This window comes from Plasmodium inui, assembly GCF_000524495.1.
Source record: "Plasmodium inui San Antonio 1 unplaced genomic scaffold supercont1.56, whole genome shotgun sequence".
Taxonomy (NCBI): Eukaryota; Apicomplexa; class Aconoidasida; order Haemosporida; family Plasmodiidae; genus Plasmodium; species Plasmodium inui.
Genome location: NW_008481890.1, coordinates 362 through 13,764, shown reverse-complemented (window position 1 = coordinate 13,764; position 13,403 = coordinate 362). Strand labels below are relative to the sequence as shown.

At 42.1% G+C, this 13,403-nt stretch overlaps 1 protein-coding gene across 1 annotated transcript; it reads right to left on the bottom strand.

Moving 5' to 3' along the window:
• Window positions 1-59: 59 nt before the first annotated feature.
• Window positions 60-1,280, bottom strand: C922_05324 (hypothetical protein; the record flags this gene model as incomplete). The annotated part of the gene is made up of 1 exon (XM_008820895.1): window positions 60-1,280. The coding sequence occupies one exon, from the start codon at window positions 1,278-1,280 to the stop codon at window positions 60-62; it is 1,221 nt and encodes a 406-aa protein (XP_008819117.1).
• Between the last annotated feature and the right edge of the window lie 12,123 nt (window positions 1,281-13,403).

Sequence of the window (13,403 nt, the reverse complement as noted above, 5' to 3'; positions counted from 1 at the left end):
CCCTGCTCCCTCCTCCCTTGTTGTTCCCCATTCTCATCCATTCCCACAAGGCGTAGGCCTCATTCCCTCATCTGCCCATACGAAACAACTTTAACTCCGGGACCGCCGCGTCGCCAACCCGTTCCTCCCTGACGTCGTCCCCGGAAAATTCTCCAGACACCATAAGCTCCTAACCCGCCCAAGATAGACGCAATTACTCCCCCGATTAGCTCCCCGATCTGGCCGTCTCCTGCGCCCCCTGACATCTCGTGTAGGGTAGCGACGTCATCAGACGCACCGATCTTCACAGATGGGGAGGATTGCGCTCCCCCTCCGCCAGGGCCAGGAGCTTTGGATTGAGACTCCGGTTTTTCGCTCAAATAGTTGCTCAATACCCCATCACGTGTCCCGGGGGGGCCATCTGTTTGGGATTTTTCAGCATCCCCCTGTTCCTGTGTTTGTTTTCCGATAGGGACAGAATTTATAGTAGTATCTAGGGATTTCACGGTTGTTAATTGCTCTTCTATTGGCATCCCCCCCGTGGCTTGCCTAGATTTCCATTTACAATTTAAATCTTTATTGCCGACACCCCTGGTTTTATTTGAAGCACTTAGTGCCTCAAAGAGATCCTGCCCCCCTATCTCATACTGCGGGTTCTGCTCCTGTTCCCTGTCTTGGAAGGTAAACCACTGGTTCATAATTTTGCGTGCAATCTTTTCATTGCCCCACTGCCTTAATGCCTGAAAGACTCCTTGACAGTAGTTTTTTTCTATTGCCATCTGAAGGTTTACGCTTTTGGAGGTATCCGTTAACTCCAGTTGTATCATCATTATTGTTACTAGTTCCATACATAGCCGTAAGGATCTATGATCTCTATTGGTCCTCTGGGTTACTCTTTCCGCTGTCAGGTTTGCCCATTTCAATAGATCGTTCCTAGGGCTACATGGGACATCTCCGCTTCCCTTCTCCTTATTTGTGTACTGAGTGTATGAGCAACCCCCAGTCAATAGTGTTCTGCCCCCCACGTTAGATATTTTCCTGGTACTGATCCAGGCTTCTAGGTCCCGACATATCTGATTACTCAGCTTATATATATTTGTGACTTGGTACTCCTTCAGAGGGGCGTCTTCCTGGCTCTTAATCGCTTTCAATGATTTAATCATCTGAATTCTATCGCCAAATAGGTCGCATTTTCCTTGGGGAGTGATCTGGGTCCTGCTACACTCATGCAGTCGTTGGTATTCATCCGGTAGTCCCCCTATATAACCCTCAAAGACGGAGTTTTGGGGGTCCGCCCCCATATTGTAATACTATCCGCCACAGGTACGTCCCCTTAATCATCACTCGTCCGTCTGTCCCTCTTTCGGTGGTCCTCCTGTTTTACCCTTCTTTCAGTCCTTATTTGGGTTTTCCTTATGGTCTGGTGTCATGATTTATTCGAGATGCTCACCTACTTCCTGCTGCTCTAGGTGGGCCCGTTTTTACCTGATCTTTACGCTTTACCTTCGCTTTCATAGATTTATGAGTTTTATTTTTTCTTCCTCTACAGATACCTGCGGCCTTTCCCCTTTTAGATCTCTTGTTCATACTTCTTCGAGTTAGTCCTGGCATAAAGTTCATTCTTTTTTGTCAGGCCCGTTCCGCCCCTATCCTCTCAACCCTCTCTCCTCCACGGCTCTGAATTCTACCGCTCCCCGCCCTCTTCCTCCCTCCGGCCACTTCCCTCTCAGAGGAACATATCAGTCACTTGTTGTCTCTTCAGTCTCGGGATACTACTCTTAGCAAAATATTCCGATCATCCCCGTATTATTCAGTGCCGGATCACTCGGACAATTTTCACTCTATACTATACTTACCTTCCCCGCAGATTGTTGTTCCTTCCCCTTTTCCTTGCCCCTCGGATTTCCCTGAACCCCCTCCACACTGCCCAACCTGCTGATGTCCTCTATCACGTCAGTCAATCCCCTCCGCTTCAGATGGGTTTTGATCCTAAACATAACTGAGCTTCCCTCTAGTTCTCCTGCCTTTGGAGTCTGGTAGATACTGCTTCCTCTGCCTGGGTGGAAGTCCAGAGGAATTTCTCCTCCCCACTTCTAAACTTGAAAGGAAAAATCCCCGATATCTGCTGTAAATATACTTCTGTGGCGTCTATTATTGTTCTTCTGGGGTAATTGTGGAGGTGGGTTTTCCCTGTATCTTCAGTGTCGAATTATTTCCTGCCCAGAAGTTCAAGTCTACGGATATTTTCACTTTGTTTTTAGTAACTCAACCTCTGGATTTGCCCTGTGGTCATCGGCTTTCTGAAATATACAATTGGTCAGTAGTGCCTCCTTATCTTCCCTTAAGTGGGTTAGCCCCAGTTGATGGAAGTGGATTACTTCTTATCTTCTGTCTATTCTGGTTATAAACCTGTGGGAAGCTAAGTTTTTAGACTTCGGTATTAGTGGTGCCTGGTCTTATCCTTCAGTCAATATGTTCTTTGGCCGGTGAACTTTTCGGGATTTTCATTCCAGAATCCTCAGGGCTCATATTCCTAATTAATCAGCCGCATCTCCCCTTCTATAAGGAGATGGAGGCTTCATCTCTCATTAGAGCCTCTAGGCACTTTTGGTTATGCCCCAATCTCCTATTGGTCCAGTTGTACTATATGAACTCTTCATCTTCTAGTTACTTGCCTATGGACTCCTCTATATATTCATATACATCCACCTCTTTATATCCCCTTGATCCTATAACTATCTCACAGCTTTCCTGAGCCGGGTATTAGTTGTTCCGGGTTGAGCTTCCCTGGAGGCCTGTTTTCCCTGTAAGAGCCGGAGATTGTAGGGGCATCCTACTCCTATTACAACCTTAATGGAGTCATGGGGCCCTGCTTCACATAAATCCTCTGTTATACTTAACTCGTGCCTCCTGGTGTAGTTGGAGTGAGCTGCTGAGGCGTGCTTTTTTTCTGTAGAGGCTATAATATCAGCTTAGTCATACTTATCCTCCCGGATTCTTCCTTAGTGATTTCATCCGTCCCCCGCTATACTTTCCTTTTGTCCAGCCTGGCTGTAGGGGAGAAGAAGTCAGCCAATTTTCATACTTCCATGGCTTTTCTATTCCCCCACATGTATCTGTTTCGCTTATTGCCCCTTCTACTCATTGTTGTTGCTTCCTTACATCCTGCCTCTCAATGTTTTAGCACTGACTCAGTTATCAATGCCGACTCATCTTTATTACATTCACTCTCGGGCGACTTCGGCATTCATTAAACATTAAGGCATCGGGGGCAGAATTTTCTACTCCCCTGCCTTATTCTTATTCTACACTCCGGATACAACTGTCTTTGTATTCCCCTACAACTGATCATCTCCTTCGCTCCTGCTAAATATTCTGGGAGTTGTCCGGCCTCATTATTTCTACCTCCCATTACTCAGTTAATGATTATAGTACAGCGCCTTATAGGAACAACAATGATCCGCGCCCGCGTCCCCCTTGTCATTCTTGGGAGATGGGCTCTGCCGCCCTTTCTTGACTCATCTTATATCTACTTGTGGGTCGTAATTTGTTAGGTATATTAGGTGCCCGGGTATCAATCCGATGTACTCTTTCCTTTTAGTTGTTGTCCCCTATATTCTGGCGAGTTATCCCATGATTGGTCGTATTATTTTCCCCCTCTGATACTTCCCTGCACCCCTACGGGACCTTAGACTCCCTTTTGAACTCTTTGAGAGTTGTGACTTCTATCTGTCTTTTGTTTCCACGACTGTTGAGTTCCATCATTATTATATTTCTCGGCCATGAGCCTCAGCCCTCTATGTGCGTGTTTCTCATTGCTACACACTGTGGTCCATTGATGAATTTCGATGGCTGGGTGACTGTCCTAGTTTGTTCAGTGCTGTCAGGGAGTCCGACTCTAATTTGTCTGGCCTCCTAATGTTTGAGGTTAATTTTTGGTGTTATGTTATCTTTTATTACTGACTTCCTCTGGCTTCAATTTAAGGTATTAATTGCAGGATCTGTTCTGTTGCATTCTTTTGCCTGTGAGACGCGGTTGATGGGTGTAAACGTCCAGTGAAGAGTCCCTTCTGGGGCAGTATTTGGATCCGCAGTTCCTTTCCTGAATACTGTAGATTTCTGTTAGGCTCCATTGTTTCCTGCTTACTTTCAGGGGCTTCTATTGCACTTTCTTATGAAGGTGGTTGCATGGATAGTATTGTCCATATTTTGGATTAATCTTACTTGTTTTCCTAGAAACCTTTGGTTATTTTTGGCCAACTGTTTCATATTAGCTACTGTCATGAGTCACATTGCTGGCTTATCTATTCTCATTACTACTTCACACTGGTCTATCCTGTTCTCCGTTTATCTGGTGCTCAAGGAGTGATGTTGGATAATTAGAGGTGCGCATTGCCTGGGAGAGGTATTATTTTTGCGAGTTGGAAGATACTTTGGTTATTTTTGCTTATTACTCCTCCCCTGCCTCCTCTTTTGGCGATTTGTTGTACACACACTGATTTCTATTAACTCCTCAGATTTTATACGGACTTTCCTTTCCTTAATTGTGAGAGGCTAAATTCAGTTGTGCGTCTCATATGACTTCCTTCTCTTATAATGTTGGAGAAGTTAAATAATTTTCTATACCGTCACTCCAGAGACTCTCGTCTGGTTGACTCCTCCTTCCTACCCGCGCCAGGGTTTTAGGATTGGTATACCCCTTCTCACACACTTCTTCCTGCTGTTATAGGTCTTGTGGTGCAGTTACGGGTGGGGTTCCTCGGGGGGGGGGGGGGCCCTGGGGGTACTGCGCTTCCTACTGACGCCACCTTCTTACTTTTTTTAGGCAGAATTCATATAAGCTAGGATTCTATCGCCACCTAGATTGTTCCCCAGTATATTTTGGTGGCTTTTCCCTCTTTTGAGAGGTGTGTTTCGCGTTAGGGGAAAGGAGGGGCTCCTCTGCTGTGGTTGGCGCTCGTAAGCTGTAAGTTGTTGTATACGGTTTCACTTTTGACTTAACCACCATGCCATAAGACCTTACGGGGAATTACAGGCTGTTTTGGGATACTTTACTGCCAGGCTTAAACCCCAGGCCACTATATCGGATATGACCCCCCATATTATTTTTGCTTCTGGGTTAATGCCTTCCTGCTGGGGCCATAATCTGATATTAGTAGGGCTCCGTTGTTTGGCCCCGCAAGTTCTTGCCGGCCTTAGAGGGGTCTAGACATGGTCAACCTCTTTCGCTTGCTTATTCGAAGTTCCCCATATCCTCATCTGCTCTCCCTTCCTTCCTTTTCCTTGGGGGGGTTGTTGCATTTTCCTTCAGTTTTTGGTGTTTATTGACTTTGGGAGATTTGCCATTGAATTGGCCGTCTGCCAGTCCCGTATTATATCCTATTTTGGATTTGTCTCCCCCCCTTGCAGATTCTTTCTCTTAACCTAATATTGCCTTCTAAGAAATGTAGGGATTAATTATTTCCCGCTGGTCACCTTCATCTTCATTTAGATGTCTGAGTGGTATCCCTCTTTACCACTTTGCCTTCGCCTTATTTCTTGGATTCTTAGTTCTGTCTTATTCACGTAAATTTTATCCAGATATTTCCTCTTTAATCCTAGTCCTCCACTCCTTTCCTGCCAGGAGGTTTAAGAACGTTTTCTTCTTCCTCTATGCCTCACTTGATCCTGGAAATTTGGACAGGAGGTATCTTTTAGTTCAGTTTGACTACCTGGTTTTCCCCCCACATAGTAGCCAACTCTATTTTTCCGGTTATCATTATCCTAGGGAACTTTAATTCGGCTGCTTAGACACCCACGTGAGGTGTCTGCTTCCTTTTCCAGATCTGTTATACCCTTTCCGGTATCTAGTGCTAGGATTCTTCCGCAACTTCTTAGAAATTCTCCAAATACCTCTGTGGACGCGCTACCTATCCACTGTGCACCCCCCTTCAATTTTTTGCTATTCCTATCTACGGCCCGGGGGGGCACCTGGCCAGGCACTCTTATCATTACTACTACTGTGTGCCCGCCTCAACCCTACGCCTCCTGTCTAAGACTATTGGATTTCTCCTTCCCCGTATCCGTACTCAGATTACTTCTGTTCTTACTTGTTCGTGCCCCCCGGTTGTGGGGTGTGGAGGCCTTTTGTCCTTGAAGGTTTCTCCCTTCCTCCTAGGCCCATTGATACAGCTGCTTGACTAATAGATTCTTCTGTTGACTTACTGGACTCGACGTCTCACATGTTTTTCAGTTAGGCCTCGGTTTTCCTTCGATCATTCGTTCCACCCTCCGTTGTTTCCTGCTAGAAGTGTGGCGGTCCTTCTTTCTCTTGGGAGTTTGTCCTTTCGGGACATTCTTGGCCTATATAAGTAATCTGAACTTCTGTACCTTTTCTGCCGTCTAGAAGCTCGCGGGGGCAGTGGTACTCAGCTCCTACAATGCACCTGGGTATACCCTATACGATCTGTTGGGAGATACTGTTTGGAGATCTTGTGAACTGTTTCCTTCTTTGATCTCTCTTGACTCTTGTGGCTATGGCTCTCATCCACTTGTACTTGTCAATATTCACGTTCGCTCTCCTTTGGATGCAGCTCCTCCGGTCTATTTGGCGTCGGAGCCCTGTGCTTTTCGTTCCTCCTCAGTGGGCGCGGAGCTGCGGGACTCCCTCTCTGTTAGCACATGCCTTGTTCGCCTTTTGCCACCTTACTCGTACTTGTTCCGTTATTTTACGATTTTCCCCCTTATTAGATCCTGCCGAGTTCACTTTCAGTCATTCAAGTGTTTTGCAACTATCCCCCTATTCCTTCCTGTTATTTTGATTTTATTTCAAACTCTGGGTTCACTATACACCCTTCTTTCTTTAATTACTGTTCTCACAATCCGCGACCCCTTCTCCGGCAAGCAATTCATTTGTTTGGTGCTTCCGGATTCCTGATCTACTTTTACTGCCTCTTTTTAGGAAGCCCTCCCTTCTCCTGGCGTCCGTTATTGGTTGCTTTTTAGTTAATCATTGCCGCCTCCTGGAGCTTCAGCAATTGGGCTGTAATGCATGCCCCCCCTCTAGATCTCTTTTCTATATACTTCTCGTGTTCCCTGCTATCAGCTGTGTCGGGCTGCTTTCTAGGTTAATACTTCTTCCTTAGGCAGTAAACTTTCCTATTTTGTTTCATATGATTTGTAGCTTCCTCATAGTTCCACATCTGGAAATAAGGCTGCTTCTGCATTGCGTTCCCCCCCTCTTCTCCTTCGTCTCCTGCTGGTTGCTCCCCCTGCAAGTGTTTCGCCACTTTTCCTATTGGTAGTTGCTGCCTTTAATCATTCTCCCTTCTATACTAATCCTTACTTGGCCATCTTGTCCTATCTGTTGCTTCCTTTATGTTAATTTATTACTCCTTAGACTTTACAGTGCTTTCTCTCAGGAATTCCTCCTGCTTCTCTGCTTTTGATGTACCCCCGAGGCCGTGTTAGTTGTCCTGCGTTGTTAGGGTCTTGCTGATTTGTCCCGTTTATGAATACTATTATTACTTATTCGGCCGCTCATTTTTTTCCCCTGCCTTCCTGATTCTGCTCCGTCTGACCCTGCTGTTACTCTATCCTGTCTATTCTTCGAGGGAGGTGCAATACGTCTCCTGATCTGCTCATTGGGACTGCTGGAGTTTCCCTTGTCCTGATCATATCATATGGAGGAGGAGTTGGCTACTCGGCCGTTGGAGTATTCCATCGTCTTCATTCACTATGACCCTCCTATTCATATATATCCTCACAGGGTTCTATATTGGTCATGTGGCCTTCTTCTTTGATTCGGGTTATCAAGTTGTGTTCGCCTCCTGGCATTTATACTCCCTTAGGAACTCTATATTCTATAATTTTTTCTTATATGACGTAGGGAATTACGGTTAGCTCATCTTCTTATATATACGTACTCACACTTCTGCTACAGTCTTTGCCTTGTCGCTGCCTTCACTCACTTTTCTTATTTAGCCTAGTATTGTCTTTACGAGATTTTCACCCGTACTCGTGCTTCTTCCGCCTTTCTGCCCCTTGGTTGTTTAATAATACATAATCCTAATTATAGTATTGTATTCTTCCTGGCTAGAATCCTTCTATTCATTCATTCTTTTTTCCTTCCGTACTCCTGAACTTGCAGGAGTAATTTTCCTGTGGGTACTTTCAGGCGTGTGCTTTCGCGACACTTCATTTTTGTTCCCCCTTTATCTGCCTGCCATTTCATAATATATGGTTGTATATTCTTCATATGGCTAATCCCTGTACAGGCATACCTGTTCTAAAATTTGCCTATTCCCTCTGTTTCCAGATGTTTACTTTCCCCGTTTTCCCTTCCCTCCTCTTGTGGCGTGTCTTGGTTTGTGCTTCTTCATTAATTATTGTACACTGATTTTTTCCAATATTGTCTTCTGACGTGGCTCTCCATACTTGTCATTTCTTTATATGTTGTATTAAACCTGTCCCTGTTTCTATAGTTTCCTCTAGGGGGGGTTGTTGTCGTCCCGTGCTATATGGCTAGTCTCGTGCTGTTATTGTATCCTCCCTTACACTAGCCGGTGCCATTTAAGGGCGCTGATGTCTTAATTTATCTTATTACGGCGCGAACTCCATATTCTTCCTGCTTTTGGGTGTGTTCTCTTTTTTTCCTTTTTGGTCCCTTTGTTGCTGTTATAATATACACTATTTCCTATCAGTAAATTCCTAACCATCCTAGTATTCTGCCCCATTTTTTTATATTCTCCTGCTTATCTATTTCTTAGCATGTCATGACTGCCCTGTTTATATTATCCCTCTTGATATGCTATATAGCAAAGAAAATATCATATAAGCCACAACATTCTGTATCCAGCTATTTAAACAGTTATTCCCCTGCCAGTTCTGGCATAAAGGCATATTAGGATCATCTATCGTAACATAATTAGTTCCCTGTTCATTCAGATTATCCCTACAAGAACTCACCAATAATTCGGAATATTCCGATTGATTAATCAGGTTTAATTACATACAATAGGTTCATAAAAGTATTTGATTCATTATTAAGGGAGGAAATTTTTCTATTATCGTCTATATGCCCATATAGCATTACACTTAAAACTCATATAAAAACCATATCACCGCCAAAATGATTGTGTAGTTATTCACTTCCTCTTATTTTTCAGAGGAACTTCATAACTCTACGGTTCTAGTAGACTTGGTTATAGGATATGCTCTTATTTTATTAAAGGAATTTAGGCATCGTATACTTTTATACTTGCTTAAACATAAAAGCGGTTATGAAGCCCATTTAACATTCCACATGGTCCTGTTCTGAATAAAGAGACGCCGCTTATATCATTATCTATAGGGTTAGATACAGACAAAATTGAATTTATTGTAGGACCTATTAGACTCCATGGACTCAGCACAGATTCAAGATATTATCTGTCCTTATTCCTTTGTCTATATGTTAGAAAACATGAAACCCTCGATTTCATATATCTATTTTGTCAGAGGGAAAGATCTGCTACTCAAATTATTCCTTATGTGTCACCCCTACTGTGTTTCTTGGTTCTATGTTTTGGGTGTAGTGTATAATCTTCATCCCCTCAGCATCTTTCCCTTTATCGTCTCTTCTCGTGTTGTCTCTTCTGTATGTATTAATTATGTACCTTTCCTTTTAGACATTTCCACTTTGATCGTCATGTTGATATCTCCACTGGTTCGTGGTGTATTTATATGGTGTCACATAGATCTGTCTCGGTTTTGTGAGGCAGATAATTCTCTCAAATATGTCAGTTGTATCCGTATATACATTCTATTATAGTCATCCGCTCCTATATGGTTGCTCCCCCCACTTTTAGATTAATGATTGTTTAATATCTTATGTGTATTCTTATTCTTATGCTCATTTTATCCCCTTCACTCGTCCCATGTTATTATTATTCCTAACTCCCCACGAGAAACAGCTCGTTCTATATAGTAGTATTCCTTCTAGAATTTCCCATTCCTCTTTAGAGTATAAGAAGTTTAATCTTTCATTTTACATAATTGTTATATTTTAATAGTACCGCATCGGTTTCGAGTCCTGTTAAGAGGAAAATACCACAGATTAAGGCAGGTGTGCAAATCTTCCATAATCATTTCTTCTTAATAGTACCCGGATAATTATTGAATCTATATTACAATAATATTGAGAAAGAATAATCACAGTTCACAATGTATTATTGTACTTACAATGTTACTTTGCCTATAAGAAGTGCTTCCTATATATAAGCACCGCTTGTATGTTGAAACCCTTTTTAGTGATAGTATCCCTCAGTTTGCTATACAGGATGAATAGCCCTAGGATTGGTATATGCGTATTCCTGGAATGGAATTATTTTACAAGCCCGTGTATTGGTGAAATGGTATGATCTTTACAACTGCCGTCCTCCTCAGGGAATTCGACTCTTCAAACTTCTGTATTATCTTAAACAATTTTCATCCTCACACAGTATAGTTCTACATAGAATATTACCCTTGAGAGAAGCTTATCCTCTAAACAGCTGTTGTAAGGCCGATTCTTAGAGTTAATACAAATATACCGCAGGCATCTCGTATTTTCTATATATGTGTAACGCTTATTGATTGGAGCCCTTCCAAGAATACCGCTGAATCGACTCTATTATCTATTACTAAATATCTCTTTTTAAATTATGGTGCTTCTTGCTTTAAATCTTGACGACTTCACAATAAGGACTCTCGGGATTCTGCTACTGTTTATGCAGTGATACTCTAGAGAAATATCTCCTTCTCACATACTTAATAATGGTCGCGAAAAATGTATTCCTTATATACTAGTCTTCCAAGGAAGTGTATATCCTCCGCCTCATTCTATTCTTCAAATAAAAGCACCCGTTGGCCTAAGTTTTCCATATAAGCGTATTCCAGTCATAGTCATAGGACTCGCACGATTATGTTCCTGATATCATGGTTCCCCATCGAGATGTGTTATCTTCAGCCAATAATAGTGCCCAAATAAAAAAACTGTAAAATATCAACCTGGGGCAGAATAATATTCAGGAGACATGTATACAGTACACATAATTCTACTGGAGGTATAGACGCATGGTTCATATAATAGGGCTGTATGCTAAGCGTACATTCCACAGGGCCGTAGTCCTGAGGGGAGCGATATTTTTTAAATAATACTACACATAAATCATTATTCCTCAATTAGTCACGTTCTCCAATTAGTCGTATCTAAAACTCTATGTTATGAGGCCTTCACATAAAAGCATTCCTACGACACTGTACATTACAAACAACATTTCCGCTAGAATCCTTGCATTGTCCATATGCAAGTATTTCTGCTTCTATTGTACTACTCCAGCAATAATACATTCGACACAGCTATAGTGCTTGCATCTGCACGTAATTAATGGCTTGCTGTTTTCTTTAGAATGTAGCCCTCAATTCTTCACATAATACTATTTCATAGAGATCTATACTCATCAATGACTGTTGTCGCCGAAACAATAGGAACCGAAAGTTGGAACACATAGCCCGCCATTCACACACTTTGGCATTTTCGATGGGCATATTGTAGGAAAATCCTTATCTTTCAAAAGACGATTCTTGAGAATATCCGTATCCCTCATACAATACTGTATTTTGAATATCATTGCACTCCACAGAATGCCACTTCTCATTTTTCTTTCTCTCTACATATCACATGAGTGCTGGAACAATAATCTCTTTCAAATGAATGTACTACAAGCTCTGTCTTAGTTATAAAATATTTTCCCTTCCTTACAATAATAGCATAAGCGGTAAGCCTATACAATAATATTCCCGATACAGCTGTATTCTTTACCTGCATTGACACTTTAGACACATGTGTACTGTTTATATCATCATACCTCTCCTATAATAATACACCCAGTATATTCGTCTACTTCTTACAATGGAGTCATTTATACATTACCCTCCTTGACAGGGACGACGGATAAGGATAAAGATACGGCATGCATGTTCATAGACTTTAAATCATAGTACTCCGGGCACAGTAGTACTCATCCCCATGATGCTATTTCTTCCATATCAATACTTTGCACACATGCGGACTATTCATATGATAGTATTCTGGGAATATCAGCACTTGAAGTTAAGAAGTTATTTTCACACAAGGGTAATCTAAGGATATCTTTACACTTGGTAGAGCGGTGCTGCTAAAGTCATGAAGCATCACGTAATGCACCACTCTTAATATAATAATACTTCAGGAACTGCTACCAGTTCGAGACAGTAGTGTTCTTTGTATTATAAAGTCGGAAATGCTAGGCCTCGAAGTTTAGACCCTCCACATAATCGTGCTTCAGACACATCCATAATCTGCGAACAACCTTGCTCCCTAAATGACGGTATTACGCCCATATGAGTATACTCACAGAATAATGCTTCTGATTATGCATACTTCTTACGGAGGTATCCTATTCAAATAACAATGCACAACACATATTACCACACCTCAAAAATTAGTACATTCATATAAAAGCACTACGACAACTTCCGTAATCAGCATCATTGCATATCCATACCCATCTGTTATGTGCACGCAATAGTTCTGCTGCAATATCCATATGATCGACGGAATACTGCTCTCCAAATAATGACACTCGTGAGATATCAATATTCCAGACACAGATGTGCGGTTCATATCATAGTACTCCTGGCACCATAGTACTATCGAAACAATGGTTTCCCTAACATTTCTTAAAGGTTGTACAATCCCTTACTTCATATAATTGGACCATTAAACTTAAATAGACACCCTTTACATAATGGCACTTCAAAGACAGGAATGCTCATCTAGGCACAGCATTCGGTACATAACCGTAATAATCTTCAGAAGATGGAGGACTGAACAGGTCTATGCGGTTTACACCATAGTACGCTTCATATAAAACTATTACGGAAACGCTCGTACCCTGTATGGTGTAACTCTTTGCATATAATAAAACATTATGCCATATATCTTATCGACTTTAACATACATTACTTCACAGTACGGTTGTAAGTTTGTCACTCTTCGAATAGTAAGGTATCCGGTATCTTAACTATCTGCAGATATGAGTACAGCATATACCAATGTCCTCTTGACAGAATGATTCTTCCAGTCATCCATATTTCCCATACAACTCTGCATCTCAAATGAAGGTATTATCTAAACAATATTATTGTTAACATAACGGTATTACTTGAACACGCTTACTCTCCAAAGAATAGTACCACAGATATAGTCGTACTAAGGAAGGCACATAACTGCAGATAAAGTGGTACCCTGTAGCATAATAGCACTCCTGGAAGATTAATACTCAGGACAAGAAACTCCACTTGACATCATCATACTCCTGGAGTAGCAATACTCTTTAAGTAATAGTATTACAGATGGGCACTGGGAGCTCTGCAATCCCGCA